Source organism: Garra rufa, chromosome 1 (genome assembly GCF_049309525.1).
Source record: "Garra rufa chromosome 1, GarRuf1.0, whole genome shotgun sequence".
NCBI lineage: Eukaryota > Metazoa > Chordata > Actinopteri > Cypriniformes > Cyprinidae > Garra > Garra rufa.
The window spans coordinates 53,437,841-53,463,853 of NC_133361.1; the positions used below are offsets into that span (position 1 = coordinate 53,437,841).

General features: G+C 36.1%; 2 protein-coding genes and 1 long non-coding RNA gene across 3 annotated transcripts; 2 read left to right on the forward strand and 1 right to left on the reverse strand.

Moving 5' to 3' along the window:
* Positions 1–6,712: 6,712 nt before the first annotated feature.
* On the reverse strand, positions 6,713–11,235 carry LOC141324684 (uncharacterized). The gene is made up of 4 exons (XR_012353716.1): positions 10,867–11,235; positions 9,326–9,403; positions 9,124–9,224; positions 6,713–8,978 (listed from the first exon to the last, which is right to left on the reverse strand). It is a non-coding gene; the product is annotated as an uncharacterized lncRNA (long non-coding RNA).
* Positions 11,236–11,560: 325 nt separating this feature from the next.
* gcat (glycine C-acetyltransferase) lies at positions 11,561–17,906 on the forward strand. The gene is made up of 9 exons (XM_073833560.1): positions 11,561–11,850; positions 13,193–13,323; positions 13,402–13,503; positions 13,592–13,738; positions 13,929–14,083; positions 15,525–15,607; positions 15,751–15,922; positions 16,219–16,340; positions 17,446–17,906. The coding sequence occupies exons 1-9, from the start codon at positions 11,631–11,633 to the stop codon at positions 17,595–17,597; spliced, it is 1,284 nt and encodes a 427-aa protein (XP_073689661.1). The 5' UTR covers positions 11,561–11,630; the 3' UTR covers positions 17,598–17,906.
* A 1,165-nt stretch (positions 17,907–19,071) lies between these two features.
* mcm5 (minichromosome maintenance complex component 5) lies at positions 19,072–24,114 on the forward strand. Its single transcript, XM_073833149.1, has 8 exons — positions 19,072–19,381; positions 19,972–20,098; positions 21,302–21,430; positions 21,580–21,752; positions 21,858–22,013; positions 23,471–23,640; positions 23,727–23,898; positions 23,991–24,114. The coding sequence occupies exons 1-8, from the start codon at positions 19,212–19,214 to the stop codon at positions 24,112–24,114; spliced, it is 1,221 nt and encodes a 406-aa protein (XP_073689250.1). The 5' UTR covers positions 19,072–19,211.
* Positions 24,115–26,013: the final 1,899 nt, after the last annotated feature.

A 26,013-nucleotide genomic window follows, 5' to 3' on the forward strand; every position in this document is an offset into this window, starting at 1 on the left:
ATTCATGTTTGTTCTTATCATTTCTAATATTTGAATTACTACTGCTCATACGTATCTTTACCACCTATTACGTTTAGTCAAAATATCACACCCTTTCCTGCTAACTAAGTCCTTCTCTATATGATTTAGCAGCTTCCATAGCTGCGTATCTGGGGAACTGACCTAATCTTGACCTAAGTGCAAACCCTCTATCCACCTTTTTCTTCCCGTGAGAGTGGGTGCGGCCAAATGGTGTCATTTGCATAACTGAGAATCTTACGAAATGATTGACAGATGAAGTGCATCAGATGACATCAAAACATCAAACATCACTACAGTCAAAACAGTAATTTTCACCTCTCTATATCTTTATTTGTGTATAATTATACATGCTGCAGACTTAAAGATCTTTATAAATGTCATAAAACTAAAATAGCTAAATTAAACTAAATTAAAGTGTTAATGATAAATGCAATAAATACACTCTCAGAAAAAAGGTACAAACCTTGTAACTTTTCAAAAGGTACACCTTTGTACCTTATTTACCCCGAAAGGGTGCATATTTTTACAATTTTGCATAAAACTATATAAAGGGGCTGGACAAAATAATGCGAACACCCATTATTATATAGGGGTTAATCTAATTTATGTAGACTACAGTGGAAAAAAAAAATCCTAAAACTTTAATCACACCAATGCAACAATGTGGTGCCATAATCATAAAAAATCTTTGAGCACCAAGATCAACTTCAACATCTGCCCTGGTCAGACAAATCACCCAACTTATTCTTTAATGATTGTGGGCAGTTATGGAGAGAAGAGTGAGATGCAGATAAAATTCTCACTTCCTGCATCTCTGAAACCACTGGCAGAAGTTTTGATCAACTGGAGACTATTCAAAAGCTGAATTAATTTATTCTAAGAAGGATGAAAGCTGTAACGCACTTTAATAAAAAAAAAAATATTGTGTAATTCCTAGGTGTTGGTCGTGTTATGAACTATGTGGTGTGGGTGCAATATATCAGAGGGTGATGACTCATCAAATGTGCAGACATACATTGACAAAAACAATAAAACCACAATAAGCTGAATGAACTGAATTGTGTGCATGAGCTGACTTCCGGTGAGCTCCTGTTATTCAAAAATGTCATTCATGTCTTTAAATTTTACTTAAGAGAAATTATTCAGAACAGAAATGATCACATACAGTTTTATCAATCTTCATTATAAACCACAAATTTTCTTGTAAATTGAGAATTACTATAAAAGAATGTGTTGGTTTTCTGGTACCACTACCATAGTGCACACTTGAAAAAATGAGTCTGAACTGAATCACGCTATAGAAGAGGATGTGGTTTACAAGAAGTGTGTGTATTACTCTGCATGTGTCAACACAACAAGGCAAAACAATACAGCACCTTTTTACAAAATGTAAATGACTGGTAATGCAGGCTGACCTGCAGGAAATGTGAAATGTGAAAAATAATGTAAATGCAGTAAGTTGCACATCATGTGATAGTTACATGTCCTCTACTACATTTTAATAGCAAACTCTTAGAAATAAAGGTTTCATAAGGGGGATTTATCATGAATGTTAGAGAAGAACCTTTCAGTGAACAGTTTTTAAAAATCTGAATCTGAAGAACTTTTCACTTATAAAGAAACTTCTGTACAAAAAATGATTTTGTGTGCTCAATGTCTATGTCGACATGCTAGTATGAGATTTGGAATTTCCCTTTAATCATTAATGAAATGTATCCTTCCAGACTTCCATATATTATGACTCAAACATTATTTCTGATTGACTGCTGAGAAAATGAGATGACTGCATTTAAATTAGTAGGTGTTATGATAACAGAAATTCAACAAATTTCACTATGTGTTACAAATGTCACTTTCACTTTTATTAAATTTGAGGAAAAAAATACATTCTCAGTCGTTTTCAACTGTGTCAACAAATACAAAAAAGCAAACCACATTTTTCCTAGCTTCATTTGATAAAAAAGTGCTTACATTTTGATATATGCTGTGACAAAAACACGATTGAACCATAAAACAAAAGAAAACTAAGGACAATAGATGAAATTAATAAAGACTTAAGCAAGTTTTTAACATGTTCGTGAAAGCTTTACTCTTAAGGTCTGGCAATGACCAACTGTTGATATACTACGCCAGAGCACGCACACATGTAATGTGCCGGATGATGAACTCGCGCTCAGGGCGGATGGACAAGGCTATGTATCAAAGGTAAAAAATTATATAAATACTGTTCAGTTTCTCGCAAAAAAACTATTGTTTCGTGTCTTAGGACATTAATTTGTCGTCAAGAGCCACAGGATATAATTTGGATTTGTCTGTGCATGTTTTTTTTTTTTTACTTTTAAAGATTTGGTGCCCATCCACTGCCATTGTATGACTAACAGACTGCACCGCTTTGAGTTAAAAATCTTTGTTTGTGTTCTACCGAAAAAACAAAGTCACCCACATCTTGAACGCCCTGAGGGTAAGCAGATAAATATCAAATAATGTTGTTTTTGTTCTCTATAACAAGAGTAAAAACTAAAATGTTTTAGACAATCACTTCCAGGCAATAAAAAAGAATACTCGATAACTAATCAAGTTTAAACACTCATGAAGTTACAGTGCCATGTGCTTGACTAAAATTTCCACTTCCAGTATAACAAATAAATTGGAGGTAATTCCAGCTGCATTTTTTTACAGTCTGGTCCCTTGGGGTGTGTCTTGTTCTGAGATTCCTGGAGAGCTGTTCCACAAAGTGAAGGCATGTGCTCCTAATGCATGCGCAGGTGGGGAAAGAGGTGGAGAACCCATGAGCAATGACCCAAGGAACCATAATAACATTTGAAGCAATAATAATGTAATTACCCCTCCTCACTAAACTCCATCATCCTCTTCATAATTCTCAAACCATGGATGGACAGAGCTAGGAACACTGGTGATGATGGACACTGGTCGTGTTTCCTCTTCTGAAAGTTTTATTTCTGGTAAGACATACAGAATTTACTTTGGTCACATGTTTTCATTGTTTTGTTTTTTTGAAGGTTTTGAATAAGAAGAACAAACACTACAAGTGAACTCGTCTGTAAACCATTAAACCTCATACACTGAAATATTAAGATACAATATTTGAAATATTATGAAATATTTAGATACATACCAGAGTCATCATCAGTCACATGGCAGCACAGGAGTCTCCAGACTATTACTAATGGCCTCCACAGACATTCGATCATGTTACCTGCAATACACTTTGTTTTAGTATATCTTTCAACCCAGTGTCTCCAACAAAAGCAAAGCAGAGTTTCAAGAGTGTCGCACATTTCAACGAGAAGCGCCAAGTCTTTAAATTTCGAATACATTATTTTCTGTGAGTGTCTGCGCCTTGATGCACCATTGCAAGTTGTTCAAAATCTTTTAGTTCCATTTATTTATTTATTTATTTATTACAAGGAAATACAAAACACACACCCAAACCAGACTTATATTAGTGTGAGCATATTAATAGGTTACAGTCATCATTACAGTGAAAGAATGGAGACCAGTGTTGCCAACTTTTTTCAATAGAAAGTAGCTAAACCCTGCTTGTTTTTTTTTTTTTAGTTTTAGTTTTTTTATTGCATGTTTGAAGAATTAACTTCGACAACATTGGATGCACAAGTATGAATACAGAGATAATAGAGGACGACAATAAAAAAGAAAGAAAAAAACGTAACATTCAGCAGCTCATTATACAATTTCATAAATTTGACACTTTTCTTGGTGTTAATATTTTTAGCGTTATAATTAGGTAGTTTAAGTTACACAGAAAATTGTGTCATTTTGGTAATGTTGTAGAAAATTTACGTCCATGAACATAATATTTTCCCAATAAAATAAGTATATTTCCTATATTCTGTTATGTTTCCAATGAGAAAAATAACAAAATATATAAAACATAGTAAAATCAGTGTCTAAATTAGAATTTAAAGAATTCTGACATGTCAGACCAAAATTCCTTAACAAGAGGGCAAGCCAAACCCCGCTTAAAAAGTCGTCACACTCCATGACGTCACATGCTGATTAGCATATTCATGACGTTGTGCGTCGTATTGTCTTGTCTCTCTGTGCTCACATATTGCATTTTATCGCTCTCTCTTTCGGCTCCCTCCTTTAAATCAGGGGTCGCCTCAGCGGAGTGCCCACATACTGCATTTTAATGCAGCCAAATTCTCAGTAAAACGGTTTTCATATTGTATCTTCGATTTTATATTGTATTCGAGAGCTGGTTACGTAGTCCGTATGCGCGTTTCAGTCACTATTTCTTATTCACCCCGTTGTCTGACAAAAGAAACAGTAAAATATATATCTATGAAATATCTATGAAATATATATATATATATAGATATTTCATAGATATATTTTTACTGTTTCTTTTGTCAAACAACGGGGTGAAAAATAGTGACTGAAACGCGCCCCCATACGGACTACATAACCAGCTCTCGAAGATACAATATAAAATCCTGATTCATAATCACGACATTGTTAATAGAGTTAGAAGCAACAGAATATATTTTTTATCTGACAGTGCTGCTCCTCTGCCTCTCACTGTACAGAGCAGAAGCAGAAAGAGAGAGAGAGAGTGCGCTGGGAAAGCACGACTTCAAGTTCGCGCAGCAGTACCGGAAAGTCCCAGAAAGTAGTCGCTAGATTTGTCTCTAGGCGCTTTTTTGGATAAAAAGTCGCTAAAGGGGTGTGAAAAGTCGCTAAATTAACACTTGGAGAGATTGCTGTCAAAGCGCCTTTTAATGAGTTGCCAAATCGTGAAATCACAGGTGTGCGACACCTGTGACAGTTGATCACTTTATTAATTAGATAGCCCTTTTTGTAAGACACAAGATTTAATCATAAATATACGCATAATCATAGAAGTAAATCAAATTATTGTTGAAGCAGCGATGCTAGTGAGAAATGACAGGTAGCTTTTCAGTCACTAAACTTTTTTATTGATAAGTAGACAGCCCTGACAAACCTCTGAGCACAAAACCTCAAAACTTAAAGGAAACTTCACTACCACACATGCTTATGTCCGGTAGCACTGCTATTATTAATTTCAGTTGCAATATTATTTGGCGTATGGAATTCGTGAAGTTAACAATTATTTTCAAATTGGTAAAATATTTATATACAAATGCGTTATATAGGATAGAAAGTAGAACAGAAATGCCAAGTGGCATCATGTCTATAAATGGCAAGCGTTTAAAAGATACTGCAATTAAAAGTAGAGTTCTCACCCTGGTGACTTATTTCCATGTTCACTGTTGTTCTATTTTTTTTTTACTTTAGTAATTCCTTACGAACTTTAAATAAGCGACAAGCTGCTGCAAATTTCCCGGGCAAGTGCCATGCGCTAGAGTCCAAGTAGCCTATTGTAAAATGTAAAAAAAAAAAAAAAAAAAAAAAAATAAGACCGATGTGTTGTCTAAAGGAGGAGCGAAAGTCATTGAGAGATCTGCATGAAGGAAGCTGGCATGTGAAAAGTTCAGCTATTGGTGGAGTGAAATGTTGCGTGAACCAGTAGGTGGAGAGCTGTCTGTTTTAAAGGGGTGAGTTTGGGTCACGAGGCTATTGCCTAGAGTCAACCACTTCCCCTGTGTGGCTCTATTGTGAAATTAATCAGAACAAATGAGCAGACATTTTTACTAAAAGGGATTTTCATGCACAATCAAATGTTTAAACTTTCAACATCAAGTTAATTTAAATGTGTGCACAAAACAAAATAGAGTATAATAGGTATTAATAATAATGCATTGTGACAAGATTGGCAACATAAAAATCAACATAAAACAAACATGCAATACAAAAACACGGTATCTATTTGTAAAACATGAGAGGAGAGCACTCTGACTGTTAATCGTCTTTTACTGCCACTGCACGCAAACAAGATGAACAACTTGACAGGATGAACATACCACTGCCCTCTTGTGGGACTTGATGTAACAATAACATCATCTTAGGCTGATTCAGCAGGTTTTTAGCAGAATGATCTCACATAGGGAAGACAGTGACTGTTTTAGGAACTCGAAGCGAAATTTCAAACTGCTAGGGCAGCGGGAACACACATTAGACATTTACATTATTTTAACATTGGTTTCAATGATTTCCAAATATACAAGATTTATGTAAACTTGCACGCATTTTATACAAAGCCTAAACAGATCACCCTTTTACAGCAGTTCAAAAACAACTTACATACATGTAACATAAATATGATTTTTATTTAAAGGGGTCATGATATGAGAAATCAAAATTCCTTTGATCTTCCGACATTTTACTGCAGGTTTGTTTACAAACAAGGCACAATTCAATGCAGAATATTTCGAAAGATTGAAACTAAAAGACAATGCTTTACTGACTATATTGGACACAAGTGTTTTTATTACATGCTCACTTTTGCTTTGTCTGTCATACAGATCGTTTGATATGTGCTTATGCGTCCATCTATGAAGGATGTAGACTGTCAAAAGATAGCCTATTACTTCTAAATTATGTATATATATATATATATATATATATATATAAAGATCTTGATAACATTAAAAGTAGGGCTTCCAGTGGATTAAAATTGTTAATCAAAATTTATTACATGATGTTTTGATTAAGTAATCTAATTGCAAAATAAATTTGATTGTGAAAATACCCACAAAAGATTATTTAAAACTATTGTTGTGTTAAATGAGAAAGTATCAGGTAGGCATTACAAATTGTAGCTTTCAAAATAATTATTTTATTTGGTTCAACATAACATTTATTACACAAACATTTAGGCCTCAACAGCCTAACGTAAACCATGGAACATAAAAGAACATCATTTGAGAAGCATCTCAGTATTTTCTGTTCATACAATAAAAGTCACTGGTAACCAGAAAAACAGTTGTCACCAACAGTCTTCAAAATACCTTATTTTATGTTCCACAAAAGAAATGTTTGAAATGAGGGTGAATAAATGATGACAGAATGTAATTTTTTTGGGTGAACTATCCCTTTTATGTTTTTATTTTTATTTTTTGAATGAAATGATATTCGTAATAAAAAAAAAAAACCTAAATCTTCCAGCAGGTGACAGTAAATGTATTTGAGTCATTTCATTCATTCAAACCACTGATTCTTTCAGTAATAAAGTAAACAGCTCACTTTATGCATGGGCCTTTGAATCAGTGGTTCACAGGATTCGTTCAAAAGGCGGATTCATTCAGAAACTAAACACCGCCGTGTTGCTTTGAGAAGCGCAACAACTCGGCTATGACTTCAAAGGTAATATGTTCTCTGCAAAATTGAGCAAAAACACATATTGTGTTTAAAATATAACTCAATATAAACTTCTTATTTAGCCTATTGAACTGTTATATAAAATCACATTTAAGCTTGTGATAGATCGGGACAAAATTAGCACTTGTGTCATATTTCTTTTGCTGCCGTTGTGAGTGATATGTGATATATAAATATGAGACAAAACACATACAGGGGCATTTTTTGCACCAATATCTTGAATTTTAGGGCATAACTGCATCTATGGAGTTGTTGCCCTGCATCATATTTGTCAACAGTCAACTATGAAATATAAGATGATTGACAGGTCTGAGGGCGGGGCCAGCGCGTAAACAGCGTTAAAATATTTTAATTGCGTTATTTTTTCTTAATTAATTAATTAAATCAACGCGTTAAACTGACAGCCCTAACTTAAAGGTGACCTCAGACAATGATATAAATAACAAAGGCAGCTCATGACCCCTTTAAAAAACTAACATTTGCCATTAGTAACTTTTCGCATCTTCAGTCAAATTCTCCAAGGTGGGAGGCATGCATCAGATGTTCAGCCAATGGCCCATGGGTGTTACATCTAAGGGGGAGACTAGAGGGCAACAAACCTGTCCATGTTCTTGGCTCTTTTTAAATCAGACATGACTGATTTGGTGTGCTATGTCTGTTAGAGACATGACCAGCTGCAATTGGATCTCTCCACTTCACAAATGACCGTTCAGTGTATTCTATTAGATATTACTACGTATTTAAATGAAAATAAGATATTGCTTTGATGAAGTAAGAAGATACTCCAATAAAGTACTATATTTACTGTATATTCAGCCTGAGTATAGACGTTTTTCCTGAACGCGGAAGTAAGTCCAACTCTTAACTGAAAGAATGCTTTGTATTTCCGGTCTGCATTGTTTCTAGTTAAATTAGGGTATATTCTGAGTTCATAATCTTATGTTAAACCTATTCAAATGTTTTTAAAAAGCACATGGCTCCATAGCGCCATCACTTGGCAATGTCGCAATGACCGTCATTTGTCAGTGCCTCACTTTAATGAGTGTGTAGATGACACGAAGCAGCGGACGTTAGCTACATTAAAAACAGATGGACGCTATTTGAATGGGTTCCTATGGAAACCGGAACAGAAAAGCATTCAATCTGACGTTAGAATTCGTAATGGCGGCGCTCATCGTTTACTCAGGAAAAAGGTCTATAGTTTGGAAGCATGATGCTTTGGCTTCTTTTGGAACTATTTTCTTTGAAAGAAAAGAAATATACCTACTAACCGGCCTTAAATATTCTCTTGTTGAACTTTGGTATAAAAGGAATATCACACTTGCTATTGTGTGCTGTAGATCAGCCCTGATATTCTTGCTTACGTCAAAGAAGGAATAAACGAGTAACTGAATTCATTTCACGCTGTTGGTCAAATTAACATGTGGCAGGGCTCCCTATTACCATCAAATAGACAAGATTGTGCTCTAATGCTGCTCTGCATGGACCAAACCAATCCCAACGTAGGTTCAGAAGTCCTTCTTCACACATGGGGCGAGAGCGCCAGTAACTCTGTCCCACCTCGGCATCAGCTCCTCTGGGGATTTTGCAACAAATGTGGCTGGGACAACAATGATTTCATGGCCAATCCTCCATCCTATAAATGCTTGTTTCTTAATCTTAATCTGAGTGTTCTGTATGAAAAAAGAACGGAAAGGCCATTAGCACTTTTATGCGAAGTCATCAGTCAAAATGAAAAAATTCTGATGCTAATTATTTTATTTTGGTCAAAGCCTGTCCAGTTAGTGAATGAAAGACTGTCACATGTATTTCACCTACCTAAACTGTCCTGATAATACCTCCACCTTCAGGGTAATTCCACGGTCGCACAGTGCTTGCACCAAGAGATGGCGCTGTTTCTTCAACTGAGAGCTGCAGGTCTGTTAAAGCATTATATAACCACATTACCTTTGGTCAGAATGTTTTTAACGTGTTTGAACTTTTATTTTTATTTTCTTGAAAAAACAATATTGATACACACCAGAGTTAACATGTCTGCGGCAGCACAGAAATCTCCAGGCTATTCTTAGAAGCCACCATAAAAATCCAATTATTATAGCTGTGGTGAGAAATACTTAAATTAGAATCATTCTTAGAAAGCGAAACATTTGTGTAATCAAATATAAATCTAATCTTGGTTTGCCATTGTACATGGTGATATTTGCTTCAACTAGGGCCTAACAGTTGTCAAAACGCCTTTTCATGTCATACCGAGTGTTTAAAAGTTTCTTAGCCACTGTCTAATGATGTTTTATGCCATTGTTTATCCTTTTAAACAGCATATATTCGCTTGAAGTGGCGATTATTATAAGTTACGATCAATAACGTCGTCCATCTCGTTCAAAACAGTAACGTACAGGAAGGAGATAATATACAGTCTGTGTGGGAAAAACATTGTTCGACAATGCATGTATGGCTAAAACAAAACAATTCTGACCTGTGTTGACGATTTCCAGATTGAATTCCATTCGGGCTTCTTGTTTAAAGTTCGGTGTTTCGTTTTTGTCTATGAACGCAACACGGAGTTTGGAATTCCCGCGGATACAGAACGCCCCTTATCCGCGTCCTGTCAGGAGGAGTCAGTACTCCGGGTTGCCAAGTCCGTGGTTTTCACGCTGAATTGGACTGCTTTTAATCTGTTGCCGTGTTAACTGTTGTGATATTTTCCTTAAATTATTTGACAGATTTGTTTTATTCTACCAGTGATAAAACTGCGGTAGACGTTACGTTTTTTAATGGAGTGCCACTGGTAGGACACTCTTAAGCTGTGTTTGTGGTCAATATATGTGACCCTGGACCACAAAACCAGTCTTAAGATAGTTTGTGAATTTCTTACCTTAAATAATTTACAAACATCATTTTTGATTAGTAATATGCATAGCTAAGAACTTCATTTTGACGACTTTAAAGGCGATTTTCTTAATATTAAGTTTTTTTTGCACCCTAAGATTGCAGATTTTTTAAATAGTTGTATCTCGGCCGAATATTGTCATATCCTAACAAACCAGACATCAATGGAAAGCATATTTTTAAAATTTCAGATGATGTATCAATCTCAATTTCCCAAAATTGCTGGTTTTGTGGTCCAGGGTTACTTTTTTGTTTGGCCACTGGGTTAGTTACGCAGACCTGGCAACCCTACTCACTGTTGTGAATAGCGCCACATATAATGAAATCGTGAAACAAAACGAATTTTTAAGTAGCTTGAGCGGATTTACACTGCAAAACGAACATGTGTACTGGCTGAATTTGCGAGATATTAAACAAAATATCATTGTACTTTATAGGCTATCTATTACTTACCCAACGTCGATTTTTCAAATGTGACGTTTATTAAGAAACATTAGGTGCACATAACAAATTATATATTTGTATTCAGTCTAATAGTCTAATAAACTATATCAATACTACAAAATAACTTAACTGTTCAACTGAAGTGTGTTCGTAATGGTTAAGCACATTTTTATTATTATTTTATTATAAACACAAAATTGGAGGGAAACACTATAAAAGCTTACTTACCTTTTAAAGTTTTCCCCTCTCACTCCACTGCAAACCAAAAGGTTTGGTCCGAAAAGGAGGTCCAATATAGTGCTAAAAAGGTTAAGATCATTTCTGCAATTTTTTTTATTGCGGAACGCTGTTGTTATATTGCCAGCTGCCGGGAGATATTACCGCGAAAATGACGTGCTCTTGCACTTTCTCTTTGACTCGTGGACACATCAGCCCTTGTTGCACATTCTGGTCAAACGGAAATCCGCCTCTTTCCCGCGAATTGGTTCTCTCTGACAATTATTTTTAAAAGTTTGTTTCTACATTTTAACCATTCATTTGCATGACCTTTTTCCACCATATCAGACGCACAATAGAGTTTGCAGTAGTAGTGCTGACAATAACATTTTATTTTTGCAAACTGATAAAAATCTATCTATCTATCTATCTATCTATCTATCTATCTATCTATCTATCTATCTATCTATCTATCTATCTATCTATCTATCGCCAAATTTAGAAAGCTACAGCTTATGTACGTTGCTACTTCAGATATATATTTTGCTGCTGAAAAGTTACACAAGCTGTCAGTCTTACATATTCAGCAGCCTGTTTCTTTAAAACGCAGAAACCTCTGCGCTACCATTGGACAACGAGTCCACCGCCCGCTTACGTCGATAAGTTTGATTGGCTGATTTTTCGACGCCCATGTACATGACATATCCGCCCCAGCTTCACTCTTCCAGTAGGCCACATACATTTACTGTACTACTAACTGTGATAGTGCGGGAGAAATGTCACTTCGCACCGCTGTTCGTCTTTTCAGTGCTCCCTTTAGGAGTGTTTTACAGCCCTGCGCTGCTAATGCAAAAAGACCGTACGCGGCTGTGGCTCAAGCGCTGTCGGTGCTGGAGAACGAGCTGGACTCTATCCGCGCAGCGGGCACATGGAAGGGGGAGCGAGTGATCACGTCCAAACAGGGTCCTCATATCTACGTGGACGGCAGCAAAGGCGGTGAGCAGCACAGCCTAGACTAAAAGAGTCAATTAAAACACAACAAATATACAACAAAATGGTATGTTTAGGCTGTAGATTCATGGAGGCACCCTCCAAAGGGAAATAAAGTTAATAGCATACTGCTATTTCAGTTTTCAACTTTGTTACATAAGAAACTATAATTATGACAACACCTGTTTTCCCCCATAAAATTCAGCTTTATTTGTTGCAGTTAAACTGCCCACTGTTCATCAGAAAAGTCCTTCAGATCCCACAAATGCTTTGGTTTTTCAACATTTTTGTGTATTTGAACCTATTCCAACAATGACTGTATGATTTTGAGATCCATATTTTTTCAATGCAGGATAACTGAGGGAATCATATGCAACTATAACAGAAGGTTCGGAAGCTCACTGATGCTCCAGACGATGCATTAGGTGAAAACTTTTGAACACTATGAAGATTTTCTTATTTTGCCTAAAATCACATTTTTTTTCATTTAGTACTGCCCTTTAGAAGCTACAGAAGATGTAGCTTCCCAGAAGACAAAACAAGTTAAATTGACCCTGATCAGCAAATTCAAAACATTTTCACCCCCGCCAGTAATGCATTGTGTGCATCAGTGAGTGTTTGAACCTTCTGTTGCATAGGAGTCTCTCAGTTGTCCTCAGTGTGAAAAGATGGATCTCAAAATCACACAGTCATTGTTGGAATAGGTTTAAATACATAAAAAAGCTGAATAACCAAAGAATTTGTGAGACCTTAAGGATTTTTCTGAAGAACAGCAGGCAGTTAAACTGTTCAGGACAAACAAGGGACTCATGAACAACTATCACTAAATAGAAAAAAACAGCTGCGGATCATTCAGGTAACAACACAGTATTAAGAATCAAGTGTATGTAAACTTTTGAACAGGATTATTTTTTATAAATTCAACTTATTTTCTCTTGTGAACTATGTGTATACGTATTTTATGTGAAATATCTTATTCAGGTCAGTACTAAATAATAAGCATTTTGTATAATCCCTCTTTTTTTGGTAATTACCATTTTGCACATTCTGTAAGGTGAATGTATTGTAAACTTTTGTCCTTAACTGTATATTTATTGTATATGATATATATTTATTATACATTTTTACTGAATTAATGTTTATTATCATGCTTAGGTGCTTGAAATATGCAGTATTACTATATTTACAAAGTTCTATGAGTAGTTGTCAATTACTAATATTTTATATTATTTATTAGATTAATTTTTGCACATCTGTAACGCACAATGAACAGAATTAAATAGCTCAAATAAAAAAATATGTTTGTCTCTTCATCTTTTGATCCTATATTTCTCACTTTTTGTTTCAGACATATTGAATTTCTGTGCAAATAACTACCTGGGTTTGTCCAGTCATCCGGAGGTGGTGAAGGCAGGAATAGATGCCCTGCAGAAGTATGGCGCTGGCCTTAGTTCAGTTCGCTTCATCTGTGGCACACAGGTGAGGGAAAATTTGAACGCACTGATAGCAATGCTTATAGATGCATAAAGATATGTCTGTTATCTGTCTGTTCTCTAGGGCATCCACAAGACCTTGGAAGAGAAACTAGCCCAGTTTCATGAAAGAGAAGACTGTATTCTATATGCGAGCTGCTTCGATGCCAATGCTGGTCTGTTTGAGGTCTGTTTTATCCAATTGTTATACTATACTGAAGTAAAATAGCACTACCGCAAATACACTAACAATACACCAGCGTTCTTTGCTTTAGGTCCTGTTGGGTCCCGACGATGCAGTGTTGTCTGATGAACTAAACCACGCCTCTATTATCGATGGCATTCGATTGTGCCGTGCCAAGAGGTTCCGCTACAAACACATGGACCTGAATGACCTGGAAGAAAAGCTGAAAGAATCACAGGTAGGTTTTGTCTAAATCTGATGTTACTGGATTTCATGCAAATCAGAGGTTGCACTTCAAGCTTCAACTGGTTTACGTGCACGGTGGTATTTAAATAATGTTTGTACTAAACTGACTGTGGTGGCTTCATATGTGGTAAAGATTTGTTTTATGAAAAGCAGAAAATATTACAAATGTCTGTTATTTACAGTCCTCTCGCCTGAGGTTGGTGGTCACAGACGGCGTGTTCTCCATGGATGGTGATGTGGCTCCTCTGCAGGGTATCTGTGATCTGGCTGAGCAGTACGGCGCCTTGGTCTTCATTGATGAATGTCATGCCACAGGATTCATGGGTCCCCGTGGCCGGTGAGTCGACAGAAAAAACTAAATAGTCAGGTTCTGTAAGTAAAAACACCATTTATTTTCTCAATTGGGGTTTGACTGTAATAATAACTTATCCACCTTATCCTTCAACACAGAAGTAAACCTATGGGGAGACTTCTCGTTCATTAGCTGCTATGGGGTAATAACGAAAAGAATAACAACGTGCAGTAAACGGTAAAACTGTTTGCACTACAAACCACTGTGTGGAAAGATGGATCAATTCGCAATATAAAGCAGCAAAACGAGCTGTTTTGTACAGCTAAAAATAGCTGGACGCAGATGAGACTGGAAGCCAGACCCATAAAATTTACAAACTACTCATATAGCAAAAATAAGGTGGATATACTGTTAAAGACAGATCCAATGTGAGCTACAAGGTTGTTTATCGATCATATGTCAAACTTATCATTTTAAATAATTGCGAAAAACTACATTACCCATGATTCTGCAGAGAAATCTCCACTAATAAAAAAAAAAAAAAAAAAAAATTGTGCAAAAATCTCTGTAGCCAAAAGGGTGTTTTCACGACGAACATAGACAATGCCACTCAAGCAAACAAAGCTTGCATTTTTTGCTGATTATTTCTGCTGAAAATGATCAATTATTGGTATGTTTTGGGCTGTACTAATCGGTCAGACTGGGGAAAAAAATGAATGCCAAAAGTTATAACAAATCATGAAGAATGCAAAAAACAACAAAAGGAACAAAAGGCGTTTGTGGTGGGCCAAACTGGACCAGAATTTCCAGGGCAAGAATCTTGACAACATTCGTGTAAATAATATTAATATTTTGCAATAAACATAAAACGCATCTATATATTTAATTGACAACTTTAAATCAATATTTAAAAATCGTTTGCAGCTCTTGTTAAGCCTGTTAAGTACACTTTTTAGTTTTTTTTTTTTTTTTTGGCAGATTTGTATATTCTTTTTTTGCTTCAAATCAACCTTTTCAATGTTGTGATTCACCTTGTAGCTAGTGGATTTAGTTTATGTCTTTATCATTCTTTAATGAATACTTTTAAAAAATCTCTATGGGAAACATGACTATGAGACATTTCCTTATGGAAAAAGATACTACTAGAACCAAGGCTACTTGGCATCATTGCACTCTGTGCCAAGGCCCCCTAATGTGAAAATCACTTTAGAGAGGCCTCCATCTTATTTAAATTATAAAGATAGTTTCATATTTTCATGTAGAAAGACATTTGAACTGTGTAAGAAAGTATTATATCCAACTATTTGAAAATCTGGAATCAGAAGGTGCAAAAAAAATCTAAATATTCATGGAATATGATCTTTACTTGATATCCTAATGACTTTTGGCATAAAATAATTTGTACAAATTTTGACCCATACAATTAAGACTGGTTTTGAGGTCCAGGGTCATTGCAAGTGGATGTTCATGCATTTATTTCCCACAGAGGAACTGATGAGCTGCTGGGAGTGATGAACAGGGTGCACATTGTGAATTCCACTCTGGGAAAAGCACTCGGAGGAGCTGCTGGTGCGTATAGATATCAAAAATCACCTCAAGCACAGTAACAAAAACAAGGCGAAATGACCAATTAAACTGACAAGTTTCTTTGCTAATGAGGATGAGGCAATTTCAGCCCTCTCACATGTATATTTTTCTTAATTCTTTGTCAGGTGGTTACACTGTCGGACCCAAGGCTTTGATTGAGCTTCTGAGACAGAGGTCTCGTCCGTACCTCTTCTCAAACTCCCTCCCTCCTCCTGTGGTGGGCTGTGCCACCCGTGCTGTGGAACTGCTAATGGCATCCAATGAAATCGCTCAGTCCATGGCAGCTAAAACCATGAGGTAGGAAAGGAGGGGGAAGTGGGCGCCCTGTGATATTTGTAGATTCGGTTACACCCTTTAGATTGCGTCACTGCTCTCTTTTTGTGAAAAGCAGATAAACAGCAAACGAAGCAGTTCAAACAAACAGAGTGTGCTGTTTAAAGCAGCAGTCTGTCTAAGATGACATTGCAGTCAAAACAAAAAGAGCTGACTTTAGCTGGTTTAGTATGAAAGTATGAATGCTTTTAAGGATTTTTGTAGTTCACTGAGCTAATGATAACAATGGTCTATTGTGTGCCTTTTCTTCTTTACCAAAGGTTCAGAAACAACATGACCCAGGCAGGGTTCACCATTTCTGGCACAGCTCATCCCATCTGTCCTGTGATGCTGGGAGACGCTCGTCTGGCTTCACTTATGGCTGACGATATGCTAAAACTGGGTAAGAATTCAGGCGTATACGTGATCCTGGACCACAAAACCAGGCTTAAAGGAGTAGTTCACTTTCAGAACAAAAATGTACAGATAATGTACTCACCCCCTTGTCATCCAAGATGTTCATGTCTTTCTTTCTTCAGTCGTAAAGAAATGGTGTTTTTTGAGTAAAACATTTCAGGATTTCTCTCCATATAATGGACTTCTATGGTGCCCCCGAGTTTGAACTTCCAAAATACAGGTTAAATGCAGATTCAAAGGGCTCTAAATGATCCCAGCTGACGAAGAAGGGTCTTATCTATTTTCTAAAAACATTTACAACTTATAAACTTTTTAAACTCAAATGCTTGTCTTGTCGAGTTAAACAAGCATTTGAGGTTAAAAAGTATATAAATTGTAATTATTATTATTTAAATAACCCATCGTTTTGATAGATAACACCCTTCTTTTCTAGGCTGGGATCATTTAGAGCCCTTTAAAGCTGCATTTTGGAAGTTCAAACTTGAGGTCACCATAGAAGTCCATTATATGGAGAGAAATCCTGAAATGTTTTACACACAAAAAAACATAATCCTTATGACTGAAGAAGGAAAGACATGGACATCTTGGATGACAAGGGGGTGAGTACATTATCTGTACATTTGTGAACTACTCCTTTAAGTAGCACGGGTGTAGCAATAGCTAACAATATACTGTATGCTACAAAATTATAGATTTTTCTTTTATGCCAAAAATCATTAGGATATTAGGTAAAGATCATGTTCCATGAAGATATTTAGTAAATTTCCTACCGTAAATAAATCAAACCTTAATTTTTGATTGGTAATATGCATTGCTAAGAACTTTATTTGAATATCTTTAAAGGCGATTTTCTTAATATTTAGATTTTTTGCACCCTCAGATTACAGACTATTAGTTGCATCTTAGCCAAATATTGTCCTAACCATACATCAATGGAAAGCTTATTTATTCAGCTTTGAGATGGTGTATAAAATTACTCTTATGACATATTCCTGGTTCACATATAGTCCATCAAAAATAAAAATCTACAAAATAAATAATGCATGCTAAACTGGCTGTATAAAACAATGTTTTTCTCTTTTTATCATCAGGAGTGTATGTGATCGGTTTCTCCTACCCAGTCGTTCCCAAAGGAAAAGCCCGCATTCGAGTCCAAATCTCTGCAGCTCACACAGACGAGGACATTGATCGTACCGTAGATGCCTTCATAAAGACTGGCAGGAAGCATGGTGTCATTTCCTAATGGCAGAAACACAACTGACAAAGTTGTGAACTGTTAGAGTGAGGTTTAAGTTACATATCATAGCAAAATTGCTACTTAGATCAGTGAAGGTCAAAGGATATTTGTATATTTTCGGTATTGATGGAATAAATGACTTTCTTTATGATTAATACTTCTTTTAGGGCAGTTCTACACCAGCTATATACCAAATGTGTCTTGACTTTTTCAGCTAAGACATGCCACATTAGCATTATAAGCAAGTTTTTATAGATCATGCTCATGCTGCAGCTGTCCATAGGTGGGTAAAAATAAAAAGGTTATGCCATTTAATGTCTTCTCTGATTATTTCAATCATATTGGTGGCACTGAATATAATGCCACTGAACCAAATGAAACTCGTATTTTGCTGATTGTTCCTGCTGGAAATGGTCAACTCTTGTCATGTTTTGGCCTGTACTAATCGGTCAGACCAGGAAAAACATTTAGAGTACTAAAGACTGCCAAAAGTTATAACAAATCAAGGAGAAGAGTGCAAAAAACTGTCTGAGGAACAAAAGACATTTGTGGTTGGCCAAACTGAACCAAATTTCCAGAGCAAGAATCTTGTCAACATTCATGTTTGTTCTTATCATTTCTAGTCAGGTAGGTGGTTAATATCTTAATTAACGCTGCTCGTATGTATCTTTGCCACCTATTCACTTTAGTTTGTCAAAATCTTGCATCCTTTCCTGCTTACTAAGACCTTCTCTATATGATTTAGCAGCTTTAACACATTTTTTAGACAGCATAAATTAGAGAACGACATATTAAGTAGTACATTAGCCGTGTAAACAAAGCTGTTGTTTACACCTGGGTAACTTACAAAGCCATGACAAAAGTGCAATAGTAATATTAAAGCAATTAAGAAACGCTAAACAATTTGTTGTATGTAACCACTAAAATGTAAAAGGTAATATAAAATTTGAAACCATTGTTTTGGCCCATAAATACTGTAATTAAGGTATAGCTTTTAATGCCTGATGCTTATATCTAAAACTCTAGTCCTGACAACACGATTTAAGTTTTAAACTAAAATTTACTTTTGTATTCTGTATGTCAGCTTGGTTTTGAGTTCACTTATTTACCAACTGCTGTGACAATTTTCAACATTTCACAAATTTCCAAATTTTCCACCAATAGGCATTTGTGTAATTGGACTTTTGATAATTTCGTCCCTTTTTCTGTTAACAATATCAAAAGGATACACAAACATTAGAACAAGAAATTGTAGGGAAGTCTCCTTTCAACAAAGCTGAAATTCCGCGCCAAACAGAACATCCATTTCCGGTCCCTGCACTTTGCTTTGTGTGTTTCCCGCCAGTACTCCACTTTGGCGCCACCTGTTTCGTGACGTTCCTCGTCATAACGCCTTGTGAACCAATAAGCTGGTCGGAAAAGTCAGTGAGGGAGGAGTTTGAGGTCAACTCGAGGCAGGACTAGAGGTTTTGCCGCGAAATCCAGTACGCGTGTTGCAGAGACTACAGGCTGTTGTTTTTGATCTAGGGTTTATCGTAATATTTAGGCTTTGCATTGACAGCACTTATTTAAGTAACATTTTATTGCTCGTTTATTACAAGGAGTCTAAATAGTAACAAAATGTCGGGATTTGATGATCCAGGAGTTTATTACAGTGACAGTTTTGGAGGAGGTGAAGGCATCGGGGATGAAGGGGTCTTGAAGCGCAGCCAGATCAAAAAGAAGTTTCGAGAGTTTTTGAGACAATTCAGAGTCGGTACCGATCGCACTGGATTCACCTACAAATACAGGTATTGTAATATAAAAGGTGTTTTTATGCATTCTGGTGTTTTTTTTCACAGTGGCAGAATAAGTTTTGCACAAATAACGTTAGTAAGTTACCTATAATTTTGTTAGTGTTAATCGTTGCCGTTGCCTATTTATTTGTTTATGCCATTATTATATCCGAAGATTGTTTTCCAGTAGCCCGTGTTATATTTGTTGCATATTTGCCTTTAACTTATGTCCGACTCGCGAACGCATTGTTCTTTTGAGTGATTCATTTGAATCGATTCGCTGCATGTCGAGGTTTCTGTTTTTCGCAAAACCTTTGTCTCATGCAGTTGCTGGTGTGCATCATAACCCGCAGTATTATGTGCGAATATTAAGTTACAAAAAATATTTCTGAAAGCAAAAAAGTGATGGCGTTAGCGAACCAGGGAATTGTTTTTGAATCGGTTCAGTGAAAAGATTTGTTCGAAAGAACCGATTCGCTTTTAACTGACGATTTCCCGACTCCATTTTTCATAATCCAATGAACCTTATAAAACATTTAATTAATTTGACATCTTTAAGTGTTTTAGTACTTAAGGACACTGTTAATTGTGTTTTTGGTTTTCAGAGATGAACTCAAGAGGCACTATACTTTGGGAGAGTACTGGATTGAGGTGGAAATGGAGGATTTGGCCAGTTTTGATGAAGATCTGTCAGACTGTCTGTACAAACTGCCTACTGAGAACTTGCCTTTGGTAAGGACACACTTACAGAAATATTTATTTTATATGTATTTTATTATACGAAAAAAGATTTGTTTACAGCACATACATTGAAGCCATTATTATTAATTACTTATAACTAAGATATAATTAGCTTGGTCTTTTAATGTATTACTATAACTTCAGATTATTACATATTAATTTATTCTAATTTATTATGAAGTGTTTGATTCTTCAGGATGCTGTAATATATTTATGAAATGAGTAAATGCCGTTTGAACAGCTGATTACAGACCAATTTAGAGTAGACACTAGTAACAAGTGGAGGGAAACGGGTAAAATCTATGGAATAAAAGAAAAAATGTATTATTGTGCCTTTGGAAGTCAGAATCCGAATGTGAATCATTTTTGTAGAAAACTAATCCAAGATGCCATTTGAAGCTGAACACAGATCTACTAAGGATGAAACCTGCTATGATTACCATAATTTGATTTAAACAATAATTTTACATAATATTGTCATATGCAGTTAATAATAATAATAATTAGTTATATATATTAGTTACAGCATGAAATACCATTTAAACCTCTAACATTTTACATTTACCTATTTTGTCTCAATTCTTTTTTTTTTTCTCACTAATGCAAGTTTATATCTCGTATTTCGGACTTTATTTAACTCAAGAATAGGCAGTTTGTCAATTCTGAAGGGGAAAAAAGGCAGAGGTTTGGGCTATAAACTCATGACTTTGAGCCGAGGGGAAAAAAGAGAATGACGAGTTGATTTTTTCCGTATCAGAATTGTGAGATACAATCTCGGAATTGCGGAATAAAGTCAGAATTTTGAAATAGAAACTCAAATTTCTATTTCATGGCTTATATAGACTTGGAAAACTGTCATTTTCTGACAGCAGATAGGCTCATCCTACAACAAATATCGTCACTGTTTGAAAACATAGACTTTTCTATAAATATCGCAAGTCTTACTAAAGTTGAGTTGGATTTGTTTATAGCATACAATTGAAACATTATTTATGGTTTATTATATTTGTATTGTTTATTTTAAACTAAGAGCATGTTATTACATATTTAATGCATTACTGTAACTTCAGATTGTTACAGACTAATTCATTACGAAGTGTTTGTTTTACCAGGATGCTGTATTATATTTGTGAAATGCTAAGTGCCATTTGATAAATCAGTTGTTTATTATATTGTACATTTATTAATTGACAGTTGGAGGAGGCGGCGCAGGAAGTGGCTGATGAGGTCACACGTCCACGGCCAGTAGGAGAAGAGAATGTACAGGACATACAGGTCATGCTGAAGAGCGACGCCCACCCGTCCTCCATCCGCAACTTGAAAGTGAGAAAATAAACTTTTAAAACAGATGCATAGTGGCACATTTGTTTACTCTGCTGCTAACTTTGTGTTTATTTGTGCCTTAGAGTGGCATGTTCATACTTGAATAAGTTTTAAGTGTGTTTTCTACTTGTCTTTATTATCTTTTGCAGTCGGAGCAGGTGTCACGTCTCGTGAAGATTCCCGGTATAATCATATCCTCGACGGCTGTGAGGGCCAAAGCCACCAAAGTGTGTCTTCAGTGTCGTGGATGCAGAGCAGTTATCAGCAACATTCCTCTTCCACCGGGACTGCAGGGTTACGCTCTGCCCCGCAAGTGCAACACGTGAGTATTTTTAGGTGTGACGGTGAACTTAAAAACAACGACAAAAAAAACAATACGTTTAACAATAACATCAAATAACATGTTTTTTTTTTTTTGCTTCCACAGTGAGCAGGCGGGCCGCGTCAAGTGTCCCGTGGATCCGTATTTCATTATTCCGGACAGGTGCGTGTGTGTGGATTTCCAAACTCAGCGTCTGCAGGAAGCTCCTGATGCAGTTCCACACGGAGAGATGCCACGACACATGCAGCTCTACTGCGACAGGTACAAGTTGTCACATGATTATTTTGTGAATGTATGCTACATGCTTTCACTACATTGTAAATAGAATTCGAAAACTGTTAGAATGCCAACTCAAAATAATTCTAAGCAAAACTAGAGCAGAACAATAGTGCGTCTCAGAGAGTGTCTGAACTAATCATTTGAGTGAACGATTTAATGACACATTCTTAAAGATCACTTTCTGAATTTGAATCCGCAAACTAGTCTTACTGTGTTTGTTTGTTTGTTTTTTACAGCAGAAATAGTAATAGTAGCATGTTAGTGTGGGGTTCCAAATTCAGCAAGTTAGATTTTTAATGAATCAGCTGTTTTGAATAAATGGTTTGAATTAAGGAATGGTTTGACCCATAATAAAAAAAAAATCGTCACTTGTCATGTCTTTCCATACTAGTACAGTGCCTTGCTAAGGTATTCATACCCCTTCATTTTTTTCACATTTTGTTATGTTTCTGCCTTACGTTAAACTACTTTAAACAACTAGGACTCTAGAAAATGTCTGCCAGCCCTCATCCAAGCTGACAGAGCTTGAGAGGTGAAAAGGTGAGGCAAAGAATGGCAGATAATTGCCAAATGCAGATGTGCAAAGCTTGTCACATCATACCCAAAAAGACTTGCGGCTGTAAAGGTGCTTGAACTATGTACTGAGTTAAGGGTATAAATACTTATGCAATGTACTTATTTCAGTGTTTTATTTTCAATAAATTTGTAAAATTTGCAAATCTGGTTTTTGCTTTGTCATTATTATGGTGTATGGAGTGTAAACTGATGTGCATACATAATGTTGCAACAAAACAAAATGTGAAAAAAAAAGAAGGCACTGTATGTCTTCTGTGGACCTCAAAGTGATTTTGAAGAAAGTTATTAACCAGACAGTTTCACTTCCCATTTTATGGTCAAACAATTCAGTGGAAGTCAATGGGAACAAACTGTTTTGTTCTGCAGAAAGAAAGGAACAAAAGACATTTTTAGAAAGACATGTGGGTAAATGACACATTTTTATTTTTAGGTGAAATGTTGTTTTAAGTACTTGGTGAACTTTAAAATTCATATTTGACCTCTGTGAACCTCAATGTCTTACTGATTAAAACAAGACATTTTTAGTGATACAGCTGTAATTTATCATTCATGTAAGCTCTGAATTGTGTGAAACGGAAAAAGTAAATACACCTTGATGCCACTTCACCTCTACAGTGCAAAGATACTCATTTAATTTAATTGGTAACAGCCTATAATGTCTTATTACCCTAGTTACTAAATTACATTAGAATTTTATAATGCACATTGCAATCCAGAAATTAAAAAAAACAGAACAAAAACCACCAAAAATGTTTAGTTGTTGTAGTAGTTTAGTCATGGCAGTAATTCGATTTTAAATAAAGAATCAGTTTTAAATCAAATTGTGACGCCAATGATCAAGGCCCAAATTTTTCCATTCCCAGGTACTTATGTGACCGTGTAGTACCAGGAAACAGAGTAACAGTCATGGGCATCTACTCCATCAAGAAGGTGGCGCAGACCAAGGCCAAAGGCCGCGATAAGGGAGCAGGTGTGGGCATCCGATCGGCTTACCTGCGTGTTGTCGGGATTGAAGTGGATACTGAAGGAGCAGGTGAGCGTGCAGAGAAACATTTTTATTTTTTTTGTGGAAAACCGCATCTCTTGACCCATTCTTATGTCATTCTCATCGTCTTTCAGGCCGTGGAGCCTCTAGTTCAGTTTCCCCTCAGGAGGAAGAGGAGTTGAGGGCTCTGGCTTCCTCTCCCTCCGTCTATGACTCCGTCGCTCGCTCTCTGGCCCCGTCCATCTACGGTAGCGACGACCTGAAGAAAGCCATAGCGTGCCTTCTGTTTGGGGGCTCCAGGAAGAGGTGAGAAAACATGCAGTAGAAATTGCCTGCTTTTCCCAGCTTGTGGGTGTTTGCCAGTTTTTTTTTAATCTGAGTGGAACTATTTTTGTTAGGCTGCCGGATGGTTTGACACGCAGAGGCGATATTAACTTGTTGATGTTGGGAGATCCAGGCACAGCCAAGTCTCAGTTGCTGAAGTTTGTGGAGAGATGTTCTCCGATTGGGGTAAGACTGTGACAAAGATGCACCATCATATACTCACCTTCATGTCATTCGCATGAATTTTTTCATACTTGCAACACAAAAAGAGATGTTTTGTAAATGTTTGTGCTGCTCTTTACATGCATGACATAAATGTGTAACAAAAATGCAAATGTTAAATATCATTTTATTATAAACATTTAATACAGGGCATGCAGTTTATTTTATGTAATATAATATAGTATATTGTACTAATATGGTTTATGGGTCAGTGACATGACACCTAAATTGTTTGTCTGAATTTTTTTAAAGTTAAATAAATCTCCCATGTATGGACCCACTTTAACCTTACAAAACTGATTAGTTATTTGTAATTGTTCTGTTATTGAATGTGTCCAAATATCATGTGGTGTGACTGTCCGCACATAACTGTTGATTTGGAAACATCTTTGAAATTACCCTAAATTTAGTCCTTAATTTTCTGCACTATTTGGCATGATTTCCAAAGTGTTTTGTAATGCTTTATACAATTGCAAAGCTTTCGTATATTTCCATCATAATATACAAACAAACTTGTCCGATGATTTCCATTTTTATAAAAAAATCAAGTGGTGCAACCATCAAAATTGACTACCGCTTTGGGACTTTTATGTTTAAATCCGTTCTCAGATAGGACATGTATACCAATTTGCCAATGACCCATGGAAGCATTTGACCCATTTGTAACACTCTCAAATTTGGAAAAAAATAACTTTTTTAACGTCTGGTATTTTGTTACGACATTTAGATATCCTGTGGTATTACCTCAAAAAGACAAAACAGTAAATACAAAGTTATTTTTGGAAGTATTCATTTTATTATAAATTTTTTAGTGACCTTTTCTGGGAAGCTAGCTTGTTTTTGTTTTTTTTGCGACCACTGCAAAGTGTTTCCCATTACAGATTTTTGTCCCAGATTGGCAGTTTTTGTGCTTTTCTATTCAATTAATGGATTTTATACATAAGATGGTTTATTTTAGTGTCATTTGGAATAGATTTTAATGCAGTTTGGGTTGTTTCATGTTTAATCTCTGTGCAATGAGGGGAAAAAATGCAATTTTTTTGTTTGGTAATAATGCTTTAATTGGTAATTTCCCCAAGTATCTTTACAATAAATGCTCGCATAGGCAGTATGTTAATTCTGACCCTGCAGTCGAGCACAAACTCCAGATGGCATTTTGTACTGTAAGAAAGAAGCTATCATCTTAAAACCTGAGCCAGCAACCTGCCGCTACTCTAAATTGACCCTTCGCAAAGACCCGCCACCGTTAGTTGTTGTTGCCATGTCTGTCAAACCCTGGTACTTTTATGCCACACATCATGTTCTCATGCAGTGAAAAATACATCACGGAGCAAGGAACACAGAGCTGGTTACTTTTGATATGAAACAAAGTCTGTGTTCAAATGTTGTCCTTTTTCTTTTTAGAAACTCAAACAACAAATACTGTTTTGTGGCTCCTTAATATGTCCTGACAGACCGCTGTAGCACTTCAGTTTGTTTGTCTGACAAAACGACATATTTGGCGTTATCATTGGTCAGGTCACCTGTTAATCAAACTCCTGACGAAGGGTCAATTGAGCAGCCAAGATTAGATGAAGTTCAGAAATAATTGGGGCTATGGAAATGCCTGCAGTTAATGCCATGTGCTGCACTTAAACGCGTGCCCTTTTAAATACACCTTGCGTCATTTGGAGAGACCACCCATCATGTGGTGCGACCAATAATAGAAATTACTATTAAATTAAAAATAAAATATCTAGTTCATTTGGTTGAAATAGGAATCACTGGTACAGTATGCTTAGGTGAATGATATTTTCAAAACATATTTTATCAGTTTTATGCAATTTACAGGAAAAATAAGTCTGCTAACTACATTTAAGAAGGCAACTCTTTAAC

What these genes read in the sequence shown, in the direction of transcription:
- gcat (XM_073833560.1), top strand. Translation starts at nt 11,631, where the DNA reads ATGTCACTTCGCACCGCTGTTCGTCTTTTCAGTGCTCCCTTTAGGAGT. An exon ending in AGCACTCGGAGGAGCTGCTG is followed by an intron (nt 15,608 to 15,750) that starts GTGCGTATAGAT and finishes ATTCTTTGTCAG; the next exon opens with GTGGTTACACTGTCGGACCC. An exon ending in ATGGCAGCTAAAACCATGAG is followed by an intron (nt 15,923 to 16,218) that starts GTAGGAAAGGAG and finishes TCTTTACCAAAG; the next exon opens with GTTCAGAAACAACATGACCC.
- mcm5 (XM_073833149.1), top strand. Translation starts at nt 19,212, where the DNA reads ATGTCGGGATTTGATGATCCAGGAGTTTATTACAGTGACAGTTTTGGA. An exon ending in CCTCCATCCGCAACTTGAAA is followed by an intron (nt 21,431 to 21,579) that starts GTGAGAAAATAA and finishes TATCTTTTGCAG; the next exon opens with TCGGAGCAGGTGTCACGTCT. An exon ending in CTGCCCCGCAAGTGCAACAC is followed by an intron (nt 21,753 to 21,857) that starts GTGAGTATTTTT and finishes TTGCTTCCACAG; the next exon opens with TGAGCAGGCGGGCCGCGTCA.